The sequence below is a fragment of the Hippocampus comes genome, unplaced genomic scaffold (assembly GCF_001891065.2).
Source record: "Hippocampus comes isolate QL1 unplaced genomic scaffold, H_comes_QL1_v1.1 scaffold22, whole genome shotgun sequence".
NCBI classification, from domain to species: Eukaryota; Metazoa; Chordata; class Actinopteri; order Syngnathiformes; family Syngnathidae; genus Hippocampus; species Hippocampus comes.
In genome coordinates, this window is record NW_017806175.1 from 4,600,123 (window position 1) to 4,619,909 (window position 19,787).

The following is a 19,787-nucleotide window of genomic DNA, read 5'->3' on the forward strand; positions in this document are numbered from 1 at the left end:
TTAACTGGCATGTTGATGCATCAATTTCAGCTAGCTAATTAGCCCATCGAACAATTATTTGCTCGTCTATTTATTTTAGCTCGTGATTTATTTATGCTTCTGCGTATTTATGGGTACGTATTTATTTTAGCTTGCCGGTGAGCTCCCTTTTACGAACTTATTTATCTGTGTTAGCTAACCATTTACTATATCTATCTTTGTATGTTAATATACTGTGGAAAAGTATTTAGCTCAGTTCTCTACTTTGCTATTTTAGCTTGCCGTTGTAGCTCATTAATCCATCTGGCTAACTTCCCTGGAGCTGTAGCCAGATAATGAACATTCATATATTTACTGGCTTGCCTATTGACGTAAAAGTTTCGTTTATTATTATTATTATTTTTTAATCTAGTTGGCCTATATCCCATCTAAGGAAGCAAGCTAATTAGTGTTAATAACTGTGAGACTAGTGAAGTAGGTCATGTCCTCTATCAATCAATCTTTGTTTGAGGTGTAGAAAGCGACCTCATTGACGGCTGTTTGTCGGAACATTTTGTGTGACACGTCGCATTATTTGTGTCACTATCGAGACTCACTCTCGGGTTTCTTCATCTGTGGAAGTTAGTTAAACATTACTGTACACTGTACAACAATGAATACCAAAGTGAAAGTATGCTCGCGTGGGTCACCATCGCTTATGTAACGCTCACTTCCACCTGATATGTTGTCAACACACTGTTCATTTCTGTTTGTCGACATTAACAGGTGTGTACAAAAAAAAAAAAAATTCTTTTGCTGCCTGACCTGCATCGCAATGTTTGTTTTTTTTTTCCATGGCCCATGCCCAATCTCGGCAAGAATTCTCATGATGGATGGGACATGCCTTGTGCAAATCACATTTTTTTTAGCTTGTCTGTTTCTAGACAGGTTTGGACAAAAATAAAATCTGAATGCAGACCTGCACTGCTATGTACCTGTGTTTTTTTTTTTTTTTCATCTGCCCAAAACTTTCCACTAAATCAAAATCAAATGCTTTTAACTGTTGAGCCCACTTATAACATGACTATATTAAGAAAACTTATTTCTCAGCAGCCTTGGACAAAACATTCCGTTTCCCAAGTGTTGTAATCATTTCTTTCAGCTTGTCCATGTTCAACATCGCCGCAATTTAGCTTTTGTGTTAACTTATAGAGTATAATGATAAAATAATTTTTTTACTTTGTCTGATTCCAGACACAATCGCCCTGGATTGTAAATGGCTTTTCAATCTCAATTGGACTTTTGTGAAAATCAAATGCTTTTTCCTTTGTGCTAATTTGTAATATGATGACAGTTTAAAAATAGCTTTGAGTTACTTTGTTGCCAAACAGGTTTGGATGAAAAATACTTGAGCTACCTCAGAGTCAACCTGCACTGTAATGGCTTTTTGCTTCGCCCACGTCCACTCTCTCCACATGGATTTGTTAATATACAATTATTAGCTTACATGTTTCTAAGACGATCTGGATGAGGTGCCCAAGTGTCTGTAGACTTTTGATAATACCCTGGCTATAGTGGAGGTGTTAATACATGTTTGTCACTGTTACCAATCATTTCGGGCACAAGGCCAATAATAACGCATGGCCTGCTTTCCGATGGGAATCTGTGTGGTGCCACAGCCAAAGCAAATTAGACGCAAAAAAATTCCACTGCGGCTTCCCGGTCCAAGTATCGGTACACTAAAACGCTTTTTTGAAACGACCGGATGAACGTCACCACGCACCAAAGGCAATCATACAGCAACGACACCAGAGCTTGCTCATGAGTGAACAAGATAAGCTGGTTCTTCAAAAACGTCAGAATTTCTTTAGGGTTAGGGTTAGGCTAGTGGGCGCTACAACAACAGATGGCTCGATGGACGAACAGATAAAGTATATGATCCCTTCTGGAAAAACAAAATATCAATTGCATCATTTCCTTCCTTCCACTTAATGTTTGAAGATTATCAAACAAATGAAAAGAAAAATATTCAAAGCCACCTGACCCTGTGTGAAAAGCACTTGTTAAATCGTGAATTTAATGGGGGTTTTACTGCGGCCTTTTCAATTCATTTTTATTGACCACACCCAAGCCGAATTACCTCCAGACCTGTTCACTCAAGCAATCACCTAAAGAGAACCATCCATCCATTTTCAGATCAGTTTACGCTATCTTCTAATGAATTGCCACCGTTTATTACGTTGCTTTTGCAAACAATACATTGAAAAAAAGAAATCAGTGTACAGTAATGTTTGCCCCAAGCACAAACAAACTGCCGCCATAAAACGATTGACCTCAAGGCCGGCTCAAAGGTTGCTACATGGGTAGCATGCTGAGTGTGACGAAACGTGCTTGTCTTCCATTGATACGTGGGGTCAATCGATGAATCAATCTATTTCAAAAGCGCTTAGCATACAATAACATGCAAGTAATTAAAATGGCATTACAAGCTCCAAATCAATCTCTTCCGGCCGCTCTTCCACACAGAAGCAAATACCCGAACACAAAATGACGTCAGTTTTTGGGGGAGCCTATGTGGAGGCGTGTGGGGGGGGGATTCCCATCAACTGCCTCATTGTAGTCAGGGCGCGGACTTTGTATTGGAAAAGAAAAATATTCAGGCTCGCATTTCGTCTACTCCACTTTCTACAGTTTACTGAACCGTTTGCGAGATCGCAAACGTTACAAATTACAAAGTTCTCCATCCAAACCACGGTTTTGGATTTAGTTCAACCTTAGAAGGGTACTTCCGAATCGGCAGACTGTAGCAAGACTAATTGCTGTCGTAACTTCAGATTGCTGACTTGATAACTCAGTGCAAAACTGCAAAACAAAGTGACGAAACCCAGCACACGTCACCTCCGCAGACTTCAAAGGAGGCCCAAGAGCTGTGGGTGTTGACGTAAAGTTGTGGAGAAAGCGTAAGAAGGAAAAAGGAAAGTAGGAGGAAGTTTCTCTTGAGATCGTGCAGAGATATCGTCTTGGGTAAACACGTTTAGACTGAAACGCGGCACTGAGAGTGAGAGTTCGCAGGGGACGCCGACGCCGGTTTATTTATGTTTCAGTCAGTTCAGTTGCACTTGAGCGACACTGCAAGAATGTCTCGAAGTGCTTTTGTGTTTAATGGCAAACCACCCCTTGTGCAAGAACGTTCACTTATAATGTCACACGCCATTTCCTGGTCCGCTTGTTTTGGGCCTACCGAATAACCACCACGTCTTTTTCATAAATCTTGACGCTGGTGTAATTTGGACGGACATGCGAAGTTGTAGATCAGTGCTTCTCACAGCAAAAGGGAATAGTGTCATGTGAAAATGCCGCCAATTTTAAAATCCAGACTGAGCACTGGTGCCGCACGTGGTTAGCGCATCTGCCTCGCAGCCAAAGTTTCTTGGTTAAAATCTTGCTGACCGCTTGGAGCACCATGCTGGAAACCGTCGCTGAGAAGATGGTGAGCGTAGGGCAGAGCAGCTTTCCCGATAAGCAGTCTGGCAGTGTCGACAAAAAAATGAAAATAACGGTGTGCCACAGGGCCCGCTACTCAGCACCAGTGGTTTCCGTCCACCACCTACCTGCTGCAAACCAGTCAAACAGGTTTGATGACATCGACCTGGTTATTTATCTAAGGAAAAGATACAGTACATAACTTCCATGCAGAAAAATAAAAACAGCAGATGGCCGAAAGTCATGAGTAGTGTGTGAAGTACTGTATATAACCTGAGACTTACTGTCTACATCCCTTTGGTTTCAAAAGCGATCGTCACTCTCCCAGAGGCTCATGCTGAAGTCTTCACGCATCCAATTTTCCAAACGGCTGCATAAACACGCAGGCCAAAAGTGACGATGCCCCACATGAAGTCCATATCTCACCGAGCGGCGAACGTTTGTTTGCGCGTGGCCCGATCGTTGGTATATCGTCAGGGTTCGTTCGAGGTTACAAAGACGTTTGCCAGATATTTTTTCTTGTCTGCATGTGATTTTGAACATGTTAAAAAAAAATTGCCACGAGAAAAACTCTAACCGTTAAAACTGTTTGTGAATGTCTGGCAAACGTCTTTGCAAACTTTTGCAACCTTTAACAAACCTTGACAACAAAAACAACATTTGCTATGTTTACAAACACTCGCAAGATTTATTGTATGGGGTTTAGGTGAGTTTTGTCTGAAATTGATGGGCGAATAAATGCACGTAATTTGCCAGATAAGCTGTAGGGAAGGGGCGTGTGTAATAAGCAAACTTATTATTGTTCATGAAAACGAATGAAATAACTCAAAACTACAAAGTATAATTGTAAAAAACAAAACTAAACATTTTTGTCATTAAAATTAAAATGCTTTTCAAAAAGGAATACTTAAGTTACATCTTACGTTTAAAACCAAACTAAATATAATGATCATTATAGCGAATGTGTCCTTTGTTTTTGTTTTTCTCAATTAATAACATACATCAGGGGTTCATTTAAAAAAGAAACATTTTGGGATTGTGTACTTCCGTCGCTTCCAAAAAAGGAAGGTCAAACAATTGTTTGAGAATTGTAATTTACTAAATTACACAATACTTAGTGGCTTTTTTTTTTTTTTAATCTTGCACTACCACAGGATGCAAACAGAACAAATTTCACTGTTGTAAATGCAACAACAATGAAAGTGTGTAAAAAAAAAAAAAGAACAGCCAAGTAATTCCCGCTTGGCCGTGCACCAGTTTGAGAAGAGCTTTCCGTCATCAACCCCCTAATTAAGTCATAAAAACCTTTGGGACCGGCGACGCTGTGCTTGTAGGCTTCAATTATAACTTGTGAGATTTGCAGGGGCGGACATGTATTCCCTCTTCCTTTCTATTGCCCAACAAGGCTTCCTGCTAATTCTGACACTGTCGTGTGTGAGTGTGTTGGTGTGGGCGACTGGCTGTCACACCCTTTATAAATACCTGCAACCTGCATGAGTGTCAACGCAAGTGCCAATGGAAAAGCATCAGGCCGGAGAGGAGTCACCGTTGGAAGAGTTCACCATGGCAGCGCACATCAATCCGGGTGCAACCAAGCGGCGGGCGCGCATGGGACGCGCCGTCGCCCTGATTGGAGCGCTGCTGCTCGGGGCTGCAGTAACAGCCGCCGGACTCCTCCTACACTTGAACATCAGCAATCAGGTGAGGCGCCTAGTGGGCTTATTATGGCACGCTTGTTTCTGACCAAGTCACTGTGTATAATTTTAACGGACCAGTGGGTGGGTAGGACTTGTTTCTGACCAAGTCACTGTGCTGTGTATAATTTTAACGGACCAGTGGGTGGGTAGGTAGGTAGTGAGCTAACTGGTAAGCAATAATGTCGCTAATAGAAAGAACTGACATTATTTGCTCAATGTCTGTTTGCAGGATGCCGGAGCAGCAAGCAGGAGAGTCAAAGTTAACGTCACGTGTTCGGTCCAAAGTAATGCTTCCGTTTCCATTTTGAGCATTTAGCAGTGTGGCGAACACCGACGTGTCTTTTCCAATTTCTCCCTAGAGACTAACGAACAAAGACAACATCACATCTTCACCGTGGACAGAGCGGCCACCTACTTGATCTACGGCTGGCTGGCTTTCAAGGAGGGGGAGAAGGAGGAAGGGGCGGACGTGGTGGTCCTCAAGCAGACGTTGAACCTGAGCGAGATGGACCTCCAGATCAAGCCCAGAGCATCCGAAGTCTTCTTCTTCGAGAAGTTGAAGTTGGTGGACTACAGCACGGTGAGCGTCCACTTCAGCGGACAGCTCAGTGACAGCTCCTTCCACATCTATGAATTGTGACAGCCACCCAATTGTGTCAGAGTGTAAATAAAAAATATATATTTTTTCTTCTTTTTTAACACTGATAGCTCTCCTCACTTGTTTCAAATTCATTCCTCACTTGGTTGAAACTTTGTGCAGGTTGCCGCCGTATTTGTACCTGCTTGTCAATGTTCAACAAAAAGCTGTTTTTATGCATATTTCATCTTAATTTGGGAGGTTTTTTTTTTTTTTTTTGTCCAGTTAAATATAAAAACACTAACCCAAACCTGAAGTGCCGAACCCAAACCCTAACCTTGGATTTGGGGTTTTTGATGAAGCGAGGAACTGCCAATGTAGAGTAAACATTTTTGGTGGGGCTATCTTGTGCGAAGGAGTTTGTAAAGTCGTTCAAAAGTACGGCAAAAGTCGTGGAAACGCGTTGACAAAGTCGTTCGAACGTATTGCGAAAGCGCAGACGAAATGCTAAAAACATTTGTTTTCCCATAACGTCATGGGCTATTGACTTGCATTGTGTGCTTGAATTCGCCTAACTGCGACTTTACCAAATCCGAACGAAAAATCGACTTTACCGACGTTTGATTGACAGAGCCCTTCAAAAATCTTTACTCCCCGTTGGCAGTTCCACGCTTACGTACTGTTTTATTTTGTGGGTAATGTCCGTTAAAAGTCAAACGCAGTCTGTAGAGACTTCCATGGAATCATCGCTGTCATATATTCATTATATTTACAAGAAGTAATTTTTACATACAATTCAAAACTGTTAAGTGTCATGTAAATGAAAATATGGTGAAAAAATAAAGTGTTACACTTCTCATTTGTGATAACGTGGTTTCTTCGTGGTTGGTTCCCACTCTTTACTTGCTGTATTGAAGTACAAAAAAATGGTGTAAAGAATGACGGTGTTGAAAGTAGAAGTACTGATTCAATTTCAAGTAAAAAAAAAAAAAAAAAAAAAGGAAAACGTGACAATTTATAGTTAGGAATTACAGTACAGTGTATTCACAATGGAAGGGGACTTTTTTTTTTTTTTTTTTTTAGAAAGTGGGAAATCGGCGCCCTCTACTGGATAAGTGCGGTATCGCCGTCTTCGTGAGGCGCAACAATTCATTCCCAACTTCGTTGCTGTTTAAGTCCCGTATGTTATCGTGGTTACGATTCCTAGTTTTGACCCAGGCAGCTCGGGTTCGCCTCCCGATATGGGAATTGATGTAGTTTGAGGATTTTTTTGGCACTGTTATTTAATTGGCTATATTCATCATCTTGAACAGCGATTGTAATTTATTGGAATTTAAGGACCACAAACCTAACCCCCAACCCCAACCAAAACACTCACCCTAAACCCAACCCAAACCCCAGCCCTAATCCCATACTCCAACCCCAACTCCAACTCTAACCAACCCTAACCCCAACAACAACCCAAACCCTAACCCCAACAACAACCTTGACCCCTAACCCCAACCCTAACCCCCAACGCCGACCCTAACCCCCAACCCTAACACCACTCCAACCCCAATCCTAACCCTAATCCCAACCCTCACCCAAAAACCAACCCTAACACCAATGACAACCCTGAACCCCAACCCTTAATCCTTACCCCCAACCCAAACACCAACCCTAGCCCCAACAACAACCCTAAACCCAACCCTAACCCTTAACCCCAACCCTAAACCCAACCCTAACCCTTAACCCCAACCCTCAACCCCAACCCCTAACCCCAACAACAACCCTAACCGCAACTCCAACCCCTAACCCTAACCCCCCAAAAAAACACGTGAAACAACTTGGTGAGAAAGAAAATCCTTTACATTTTTTTTACAATCTCAATAACACAATGTAAACTGTGAAAAAAACGTTTACTTTTTTATTTTAATTTAATTACATTTTTTGTAGTTCTAAAAAATGGCCACTAGATCGAGCTATTGTTCTGAAAACTCCCTCCTCTCTTGTCTTGTAAAAATGTGAGTAACGATACTTTTATTACGCACCGCTTCGGTTCTTATCAGAGTTGTGTGACAGTTGGGAATTTTGAAATGGTACAAAATAATTTTTTGCATTTTTTTCTTTTCAGGGCAGACTCTGAAAAAAAATATCCAAACAATTTCCCAACAAGTTAAATCGTTCTGTAAAATAATAACAGTGATTATTTTTAAAACATGTAATTGTGAAAATTATGAATTGCAATGGTCTCTTGTTTACAAAATATGAAAAAATTTAAATCTGAAACTGTACCTGTGTTTTTGTTTAGTTTTTTTTAAGTGAAAGTCACTTGTACCCTCTCCATATATGCATGCCAGACATCTCAAAGTGGAAGTAGTTTTAGTTACATCAGTTTTTTTTTGTTTGTTTTTTTTAGATAGGGATTTATTTTATTTTTGTACAGTATTTTGATAGTCTCGAGTGACACAAATGAATGTTCAAATGTTACAATATACATATTTTCTCAATATAAAAAATGTGGATCTATTTTACATCATCTGATGGGGAAGCGGTTATTTAAAAAAAATTAAGGCTTAAAAAAAATTAAATCTTGGAGAAAAATGAAACATTTTTGGTGTTTTGGTATAATGACGGTTTTACAATGGCGACAGATGAATTGGCTTTGCTGATGCTGGTGTGAAAAAGGATAGAAAGAAGACTTTTGCGGGTGCAAAGAAAGCTGCTGCTGTCGCCTCCACCGCACGCTCAAGACCCTCATGACGCTATTAGCACAGGAAGGAAGTGCATGCCAGACTTGCTGCAGGCGCCGAGCTCCCTCATCTGCACCAGTCAAGCGCCTTCACCTTTGTCTCACTTTGGCGTGCACCGCAAAACAAAATGACGAGCACATCGAACCCACCAAAGCCGTGGGTGAATAAACATTTGTGTCATCATTGCATGATAGTGCTTTCAAAAACATTTCGGAGGGGGTGTGGAGGATTCGCTTTTGGGTTGACTTTTTGTGTGGAATCAGCACCCTGCGCAATTGTTTCTTTCAGAGAGGCATCCAGGTTAATGCTTTCCACTGATTGCTGAGAGATCCACTTTAAGCAGTGGTAAAGTCAGTAAGTCAGTTCAAGCCCGACTCCATACTCTGACATATATTTTTGGGAAACGTATTTTTTTTTAAATGTGTGCTTTTTTTAAAAAATGTTGAAAAATTACACCATATTTTTAGAATAAAATCAAAACAAAATGTGGAAAAAATGGGAGTGAAAGTATAAAATGAAATCTAAAATGTGAAATACTGCACAAAAGGTGAAAAGAAATTGCAAAAATGTGTCAACTTGCAAGACGTGAGAATCTAAACTGGAAATAAATGTTTAAATGTGGAGAAAACGCCTGATTATAAAACAAAACCTAAAATGACGTGATGTAAAATGAAAAAAAAAAAGTATACCAAAAAAAAAAAAAACACTGCTGGATCCCACAAAACAAATCTAAACATTTTCTTCTCTTTCTCTCTGTATATAAAATGAGAATGAAAACAACGTTGAAAAAAAATGTGAAAACTTTTCTTTTAAAAGGTGACATGAGGGGTCGGGATCAGTCAGGCAACTTCAAAGGGTTTACTTTTTTGGAGTTTATTTTACAGCGGCATTGTACAGGTGGCTCTGCTGCAGCTTCTCAGTTAATTATGGTGACAATAAATAATGTAAATCCTGCAATGAAGCCAGGGAGGAAAATGGAAAACCTTTTCTCATAGTAAGTCTTGAAAACGTTGCGTTCAAGGGCGAACCATGATGAATAAATATAATGCTCCACACATCACATTAGTGTTAATGGTGTTAAAGGCATCGATTAGGGGAGGTGTCTTTCTCCACCGTGACACAAGACGACATCATTCATGTTGTGTCCTGGGCGCTTAAAGTGTCTCAATCAGATCTTGTAGAGACCGAAGAAGTTGCCGTGATTGGAATGACTGAGATATTGCGGTTGCGACACGTTGACGAGAATCCTGTCCATAACGTGGGTTAATAAACATTTGTGTCATCATTGCATGACAGTGTTTTCAAAAACATTTCGGAGGGGGTGTGGGAGAATCGCTTTTGGGTTGACTTTTTGTGTGGAATCAGCACCCTGCGCAATTGTTTCTTTCAGAGAGGCATCCAGGTTAATGCTTTCCACTGATTGCTGAGAGATCCACTTTAAGCAGTGGTAAAGTCAGTAAGTCAGTTCAAGCCCGACTCCATACTCTGACATTAATTAGTTTCAGCAACACGTATAAAAAGTCACTATGTATATTTTTGGTAAACATGTATTTTTTTTAAATGTGTGCTTTTTTAAAAAAATGTTGAAAAATTACACCATATTTTTAGAAAAAAATCAAAACAAAATGTGGAAAAAATGGGAAAGAGTGTAAATATTAAATGAAATATAAAATGTGAAATAATGCACAAAAGGTGAAAAGAAATTTGCAACTTGCAAGACGTGAGAATCTAAACTGGAAATAAATGTTTAAATGTGGAGAAAACGCCTGATTATAAAACAAAACCTAAAATGACGTGATGTAAAATGAAAAAAAAAGTAGACCAAAAAAAAAAACAAAACACTGCTGGATCCCACAAAACAAATCTAAACATTTTCTTCTCTTTCTCTCTGTATATAAAATGAGAATGAAAACAATGTTGAAAAAAAATGTGAAAACTTTTCTTTTAAAAGGTGAAATGAGGAGTCGGGATCAGTTAGGCAACTTCAACGGGTTTACTTTTTTGGAGTTTATTTTACAGTGGCATTGTACATTGTACATATTGGCTCTGCTGCAGCTTCTCAGTTAATTATGGTGACAATAAATTATGTAAATCCTGCAATGAAGCCAGGGAGGAAAATGGAAAACCTTTTCTCATAGTTAGTCTTGAAAACGTTGCGTTCAAGGGCGAACCATGGTGAATAAATATAATGCTCCACACATCACATTAGTGTTAATGGTGTTAAAGGCATCGATTAGGGGAGGTGTCTTTCTCCACCGTGACACAAGACGACATCATTCATGTTGTGTCCTGGGCGCTTAAAGTGTCTCAATCAGATCTTGTAGAGACCGAAGAAGTTGCCGTGATTGGAATGACTGAGATATTGCGGTTGCGACACGTTGACGAGAATCCTGTCATTCTGGCGGAGCCGGAAAGCCGACGCCAGGTAACTGTCGGCGGTCCAGGCGTGATGCTCTTTCAGCTTGCTCCGCCAGGAGCAGAACCCGGCCCGGTGGGCCTCCATCAAGGCCGTGTCCACGCCGGACGTTGACCTTACGAACACCGTGTGGATAAAGGAGGATGTGGGAGAGCATTGCTTGAAGAGCAGCTCCACCCGTGAGTAGATGTGATAGAGCCCGCTCTGGTTGACGCGCAAGGCGCCGTCTTCCAACTGGTAGACCGCGCCGCCGCCAGTGAACGCGGCACCAACGCGTGACTCCCAGCGCAGCGTTTTGTGGAAGATGTGCTTTTCAATTCGCCCTGCAACAGAAATAATAGGCTGATAGAACTGTCAGGTTTCATATAAAAATATGTGTGTGTGTGTGTGTGTGTGTGTGTGTGTGTGTGTGTGTGTGTGTGTGTGTGTGTGTGTGCGCGCCAAACCCCCAACCCTAACCCCGAACACCAACACTAACCCCGACCCTAACCCCCAACCCTGACCCTACCTCCCAACCTTAACCCCAACCCTAACTCCCAAACCCAACCCTAACAACCAACCCCCAACCCTAACTCCTAATGCCAAACCCCAACCCTAACCCCAACCCAAACCCTAACCTTAACCCCAAACCCTAACCCTAACCCTAACCTCAACCCCAAACCCTCACCCCAACCCCAATCTTAACCCTCAACCTTAACCACCAAACCCCAACCCTAACCCCAACCCAAACCCTAACCCCCAACAACAACCCTAACCCTTAATCCCAACCCTAACCCCAACCCTAACACCCAACCCAAACACCAACCCGAACCCCAACAACAATCCTAGCCCCAACCCGAAGCCCCAACCCCGACCCTAACTTCAACCCTAACCCCAACCCTAACCCCACCCCAGACCCTACGCCCCAACCCTAACCTCAACCCTAACCCCAACAACAACCCTAACCCCAACCCTAACCCCCAATCCAAACCCCAACCCTAACTCCCAACCCCAACCCTAACCCCCAACCCTGACCCTACCTCCTAACCCTAACCTCACCCCCAACCCGAACCCCAACCCCAATCTTAACCCTCAACCCTAACCGTAAATGTAACCTTTGATCCTAACCCAAACCTCAACAACAAACCCAACCCTTACCCGAAGTCTAACCCTTATTCTCCCTCAATCCGAACCCTAACCTCTAACCTTACTTACCCCTAGCACCAACCCTCAACCCGTAACCCTCATCCCTAACTCCCAAGCCGCCCTAACCTCAACCCCAACCTCTAACTCCCCTAACCCTAACCCCCCTAACCCGAACACAAAGACCAAATAAAACATTTTTGTCATAACATTTATGTTCTATGTTCTTATATTTATGTTCAGACAACTGCAATTTATTTTACAGAATGTGCGCTTTTTACAATTCTGAGTTTTTTTTTTCTTTTAAGAAAACGGCCACAGTATTTTTATCTTAAATGGGAATGAAGTTTTACCTATCACATGCGCTGCAGTCCTTTCTTCCATCCTCTCATTTTTGTCCACTTTTTCTCCTCCATCATCACCCAAACCTTGAAAGCGCCATATCGCATCATCAGTTCACAGATGTGGGAACGTTGCGGTGAATGATTTGAAGTCACTACTTACCAATTTGCTTCTCAGCTCTGCTGAACTCCTGCGCTCGCTTGAGTTCACGTGACATCTGAGGGAGACAATACGTGATGAATACCGCAAAGCCCCTCTCTCGCTCACGTTCTTCGAATTAAAGGGACACAACATCCTGTCTGTTTGAAAAACTGACCACACACTCAACATCACAGCTTAAATGTCACAGCAGCGCTAATTCATTTGCTCTATTCTTAAAATAAGTGGCTCAAATAAAAGTGAGTACGTTTTTTTTTTTTTCACCCCGCAGCCCCTACACAGTATGCAACTTTGACTACAGTGGCCGGGAACTGAACAGCAACTTCATAAACTGTGAAAAATATGAATGATGTGAAAAAAGTCAAAATGGCCTAAAATTGCAAAATATGGAAAAAAGGTACAGAATGATTAAAAAAAATGCAATAAATGTAAAAAAAAAAATTGCAAATTGTCAAACATGAAGAAAAATTCAATACATTTTTTTCTTCATATTTGACTATATATATATACACATATATATATATACATATATATATACACACATATATATATATACATATACATATATACATATAAAATTTCCAAATTTACAAGATGTTAAAACAAACATGAAATACAAAAAAATCTAAAATCACACAATTAAAATAACTGAAATCCATTGTTAAAAAAAAGACTTAAAAATTACTAAGTGGGTGCGTGTTTTTTTTTTTTTTACAAAATTGAAGTTGTTTGTGGAAGCACCGCTGTACTTTCTTGACCCCACTTGCTTGCTTTCTATTTAGCCAGGGCTTTATCACGAGCTTGGGGCATCCCATGGCACTTTTGACAGCACCAAAACTGTGGACGGATCAGTTTTCCAACAAATACTTGAGGATAGTTTTCCACAAAAATGTTTAGACCACAGCAAGCTGTCGAAAAAGTACTCAAAAAATATTGAACAGCTGGACATGTGCATTCAAACGTCTCGAGAAGATCAAATTCAATTTGCCTGTAAAGGGCAGAATGCATTTTAGGTTCAATCTACACAAACTTTTTGGGGGGGTACAGTGCTATGAACAGGGGGTCCATACCTTCCTCACATCCCTCAGCTCCATCTGCATGTTGTACATCAAGTAGCCACCAAAGCCGAGTGCAGCAAACACCAGCAGAAACAGCAGCAGCACCACGGTGGCGAGCGTGGGGATCACACCTGTGCAGCCACCACTTCTGGCCACCTTTTGACCCCTCCGGGACCAGTTGGGTAGCTGCCCCGGATGCTGAGCTCCATCCACGTAGAACACTTGTTGGAAGGGATAGCTCTGGTCACAGCTCATGATGCTGCTCCGAACGCAAGACTACGCGTAGTATGTAGATGTCGTCTTGCAAGCAACACCACCACCCACAAATTCCTCCCTCTTGCACATACGAGCGCGACAGCTTCTTGTTTGCTTCCAAATTCAGCCTGTAGCGGGTATGTGCACATTTTCAGCGTGACGTCTTTGATCTACTGGTGAAAGGACACTTTATGAGTCTCTCCTCTTTCGTATGTAACTGCTCCAAACAACAAAGTGTATGCAGAAAAAGTGGTTAAGATTGCACGACTGTCTGTGTCTTATGTGTTTGTGTTGTATTATTTTGTTATTTTATGTTAACTGTTCCGTTGATGACGGCGCGGGCACCCGCAGCGGCTCCTCTCTCTCTCGTGGGGTTGAAAGGAAAGAAATTTCATCTGAAAGTAAAAGAAATTTCATATTTGACAATAAAGTTGACTTGAACCTTGAATGTCTTCGCTGCTTTGACACGAATGCATTTTGAATGAGCTGTGAGTCACAGTCACCTGTTCTACTTCTAAATGACACTTCCTACTCTTTTTGTCCAGTCTTGTGGTCAACAAGTGGAGTGGAAAAGAATGCTCAAAGTTGAAAATGATTTTTTTTTTGTATGAGGGGGTGGAAAATGCCCTCCCCAAAACGTGAACGTTTTACATTTTTACAAACTCCAAAACAAATGTGTTTTCCGAAGCGACACAAACTACCAAACATGACAAAAAGTACAAAATGTGATTTTTTTCCCCCCAAATTAAATGTAAAAAAAAAAAGGTAAAATATGAACCAATTTTCCAAAATTCAAAACAATTCAAATGTCAAATAAATTGCAAAATGTGACACAATTTTACAAAATGTCAGTTCGACTAAATGTGAAAAAATGAAACCCCAAATTAAATGTAAAAAAAAGGTAAAATATGAACCAATCTTTCAAAATTCAAAACAATTCAAATGTCAAATAAACTGCAAAATATGACACAATTTTGCAAAATGTCAGTTCGACTAAATGTGAAAAAATGAAATGTCAAACTGCAATATATGAAACAATTTTACAAAAAGCTCCAAAATGTAAAAAGATTGAATGATTGTCGTCAAACTGTAATATATGAAACAATTTTACAAAAAAAGCTCCAAAATGTAAAAAGATTGAATGATTGTCTGTGTGTTATGTGTTGTGTTATATTATTTTGTTCTTATGTTATTCTGACTTCATGATGGCACCGCGAGAGTGGCTGCCTTCACAGCAGCTCCTCTACTTTTTGTTCTTCTACTTCCTTCCTTCCTTTCATAACTTTGCTGCTGTAAATTGGGAATTTCTCCATTCTGAAACGAATACAGGTTTTCTTCTTCTTATTATTATCCTCACGAGGGTCGCGGGCATGCTGGAGGCGATCTCAGCTGACTTCTGGCAGTAGGCGGAAGACACCCTGAAGTGGTTGCCAGCCAATCGCAAGGTACACATTGACGAACAACCACATGTGCGCACACTCACACTTTTAGAGTTGTATGTGGGAGGAAACAGGAGTACCCGGAGAAAACCCACACAGGCACAGGGAGAACATGCAAACTCCACACAGGAAGGCCGGAATCGGAATGGAACACTGCACTGTGAGGCGGATGTGCGAACCATTCAACCACCATGCTGCCTTTTTAACGACATGTCAAATATATAGATAAATATACTTCATGGAAAACAAAAGTGTCAAATGTCAAATGAATTGCAAAATATGAAACAATTTAGCACAATGGGAAACAATTCATAATGCAAAAAAATTAAACATGAAAAATGTTACATTTCTAAAAATGTACAAAAAAAATGTCAGATAATTTACACTCAAAAACCTGAATGAAGAAGAAATAAAATAGTAAATAATACAAATATGAAATAATAAACTAAATAAATAAAATAAAAAGTTATGGACAACTTTCCCACAAAATGTTCTGACACAATTATAATAAAAAACCTAATTTAAAAAAAAACATGAATATTCCAAGAGAAATGTCAAAAATGGAAAAACAAGAATGCAATGAAAAAAAAATAGTTTAAAATGTGAAATTCATTTTCAAAAGATGACAAGAAATACAAAATGTCTTTTTTCTTGACAAAATGTGTGAAATGTTTTTAAAAGATTTTTTAAAAATAGAAATAAAGAACACCATGACCTACGTTATATATTAACATTTAAAATGTAACTACATTAATTTTAAAAATGTGGGGAAAAAAAGTACAAAACTTGTGTGCAAATTAGCAGGTCATTGAATTGCAATAATAAATAAAATAAAATAAAATCCGAAAGGTGGACAAGTGTTCAAGCGGCATCGTGTGCAAGCAACGTGAGAATGCTGACAAAGCCCTACTTACGAGAAAACTCAAGAGGCTTCCTCTTCACTTTATTGTGGTCTGAGAGCCCCCCCTTGTCAACTTGTTTCCTGGGACACCCTACAGTTTTTTTCACACATCCTTTACATTGGACCTTTTGACTTGTGTGTCTTACGACTGAACTCTTTTCAAAAGAAAACACTCCTTCTACTTTCCCATACACGATACATAGACTTAGACCAATAGCGGTTTCTCTGACGTATAATACCGAAACTTCTTTTTGCATCGGTCTAACAGTCGCGCTCAGGTAGGAGGCTACGGTTAGCCAGTCGAACCCATGTGAGCGCGGAGAAGTGCTGTGTGAACACATCGAGTGGCTTCACAAGTAGACGGGGAGCCAGTGATTCATTGCAGATTTCAGAGAGGCTTGTGGTCACGTTAGCGTATTAGCATGAAAACGCAGACACGGAAAGGCATGCTCACCACTATTTTTTTTCCCCCACGCTGATCAAAAACCAGTGCATGGAAAATAATGTAAATGGCACACAATTGTGCACGGACCGCACCGCAGAAATAGAGACGTTAAAAGAAAGACAAATGTCAGCAAACTTGCATTGTACAAATAAAAGCTTCAACCCAATAAACTAGTACACCACCTAGATGCCTTGTGCGTGTTACTTTTTGACTTAACTACAGAGTATTAAAAATCTCTCTTTCTCTCTCAATATATTTGTCTGTCTGTCTGGCCGTTTATCTAGCAGGTTCACCAGTTTGCTATTTTCTTGTCTACGCAAGCTAGGTGCTGGCTCTAACAATCTTAGCTAAATAGCTAGCGTCCATCGATACATCTCTGGCTGTCCGGCTAACCATCCATCGGTTCATCTCTCGATCTATTTTGTCCGTCCGCCTGCTAAATTTGTTGAACTATCTTAGCTTTGTCAACACAAGCCAGTAAGTGGTTCTAAGAATCTTAGCTAACTAATAGCTTTCATCCATCCATCTTGTGTGTCCGCATACAGAAAAATGGAAGGAATGAAAGGGCCACTTTAGAATTCTTCAACTTTTTGAAACTTTCTGACAACCTCCCTTCTCACTCTGCCCACCTTCACCGTTTTAAACTAATATTGTTCAAATTAAATTCCGACCCATGTCAAATGTTATTTTCAGTTTAGGTTGTGGGGTCTTGAAAAAATGGATGGCGGGCCGTAGTTTGGACACCTTTGGTTTACTAGGTTCACCAGTTGGTTACTTTCATCGAGACTAGATTCTATACATGTGTCTGTCCATCGAATGATGGATCTGTCTATGTGCTAAATTTGCTAGCTATCTATTTTAACTTTGTCTATGCAAGCTGGTCGTAGCAATTATTGTCGTATTATTAAAGTAGTTATTATATCTTCTACTTTGCGGTCACCGTAGGTTTCTTCAACTCTTGCTTGTGGTATACCGCAAGGCTGGATTTTAGGCCCAATTATACTTCCCATTTTACATGGTGCCCCTTGGTTAGGATCGTGCACCATTTGGCACCGGGCCACTCAGAGAGACTGACTAAAAACTATTTGGAACTTGAAAGAAGTTTTATTGGGGATGGAAAAAAAAAAATCCATGACTAGAATTATATGAATGACTATCCATGCACATGCGAGAGTCGAGTGAACATTAAGACTGTGAAATGCAGTCTTGCAATGTTAACAAAAGCGTGTGTATGTCCAAAGTGCTGTTAAACAGCTCAAAGTTGTGCAATTAAAAAAAAGTAGTGTGTTTTTGTGTCCTTCCACAGACAAAAAAAAAAAAAAAAAAAAAACACGAAGAAAAGGAAGACAAACCTCTTTCATTTAGGTAATATGGCTGTTATGAGTCTGACTCCTCCCCAGAAGACGAGTAACAGTCCAGGCCAAGCACATGACCCCGGGATGATTTCGCAGCTGTCCTTTGAGCCGACTCTTCCGCAGCTTCTTTCTGTCCGACGACTGAACTCACCTCTGCCGCCATGTTTCCCAAGTTTAGCAAGGAACGCTGAAGCGTCCTTGCAAGGTTCTGCGTTTGGGAGACACCCTGGTGATCTGACGCTGCCCTGAAGGCCGCGGCGACAATCGCCAGACGCGTGCGGTCGAAATTGAGCGGCTGATCTTGGTTTTTGGAGACCACCTCAACGGTCGGCATGGAAGCTGGCAAACTGGGCTCCGAGTGACTGAACGCTGCTGTTGAGACCTTTGACTTTTTCACTGCGCATGGAGCAAAGAACAAGCGTAAAATCGTGAGACAAAACAATGTTTTGCTGTTGATTACTGAAGAAAGAAAGAGTCTACTTTTTTTTTGATAGGTTTGGTGCTTATATTGTAACGGAACACAATATTGTGTAGGTCTGGAAAGATCAATCAAAATACTCCAAAACGGCTGGTAATAAAGGGAACTTTGCTTTCAAAACGGCCGGAAGTAAATGAGTCAAAATTTTGATTTATGTCATTTTTGACCACATAAAGACAGGATGACAACGTTCCGAAGTCGTGACCAAAGGCTAAATTCACAAACAATGACTTAAGAAATTCACAAAGACTTGTTTAATAACTAAGAATTGCTTAAGAACTACTATTGCCACAAGATGGCGCCAAAAGTATTTTTAAGAAACTATGATAAGGCGACACATCTGTACTTATGGACAGTTCGAAACAATATTAGTGGGCTCAGTTACTTTGTTTTTTTTTTTTCATTATTTGTAGTCGAGCACAACAAAGAGATTGCTGTAATTAGTTTTTAAAGGCTTGCAAAGCTGCACCATGCACACCAGCATTCTCTTACTTCTTTCCAAATCAAATTAAATCAAATCTGTCAGCCATTTCTTTTCAGCGGTAATGCTGTAAAATGAATTTGAAATTATATTATTATTATATTTAAGTGTTTTGATATGCAGTGTTTTTGGTTTGAGAGTGAGGTCAGGGCATGGTCGCTAACGCTGCAAATCATGAGGGTCCACAGAACTAACATCAATGTTTTGATGTGCGTGCACTGACCAATGCTGGAATACTCTGGCACGTCTGCTCTCCTTTTACAATAAGCCCTGAGGGTCCAAGGTTTGTGCTTGCAGGTGGGGTCAAGCACTCGTAGCTTGGTCACAAATCTTTTGTACTCCCGCTCCAAGGCCTCCATCTTCAACTGGAACTCTTCTATCTTCCGCTCAGGATAATGTGCAAGTTGGGATTGCTGTGGGGGAAAACAAGCTAAGTGACATTTATTCTTACACTGAAAACGTGAGTAATAAATTATTACCTGCAAGTAATACTCCATGTCTTTCTTTATGCTGGGAATCCACTTTTTCACAGAGGAAGCAGAGTTAAGTGTACACTAGGGAGCGAGATTTCAGAAAAAAATCAGCATCAACATGATCCAGTCAAACTCTCAAAACAATGTTTTGTTACCAGCTTGGGTCTGCGCTCCTGGACATCTTTTAGTCGACCCTCTGTATTGAAAATGGCAGCACTTAATTGCAAATTCAAATAAAGAGCTTTATTGACAATCATATTGTGGTTATGGGTCATTTTTCCATTTTTCGCATTGAATGGGCCGACTGTTAACATCAAACAGGTGAAGCTGAGGTTCGCCGAATGTCAACTAAATTACAGGTTCAATAACTTCTTTTTTGCTTCGTTAAGAGCTGCGTTACCTTCTCTCTCTTTCTG

General features: G+C 40.5%; 1 protein-coding gene across 1 annotated transcript; it reads right to left on the bottom strand.

The window, feature by feature from the left end:
* Nucleotides 1-9,463: 9,463 nt before the first annotated feature.
* On the bottom strand, nt 9,464-14,052 carry faslg (Fas ligand (TNF superfamily, member 6)). The gene is made up of 5 exons (XM_019896441.1): nt 13,557-14,052; nt 12,490-12,544; nt 12,339-12,413; nt 10,838-11,186; nt 9,464-9,694 (listed from the first exon to the last, which is right to left on the bottom strand). The coding sequence occupies exons 1-5, from the start codon at nt 13,797-13,799 to the stop codon at nt 9,616-9,618; spliced, it is 801 nt and encodes a 266-aa protein (XP_019752000.1). The 5' UTR covers nt 13,800-14,052; the 3' UTR covers nt 9,464-9,615.
* Between the last annotated feature and the right edge of the window lie 5,735 nt (nt 14,053-19,787).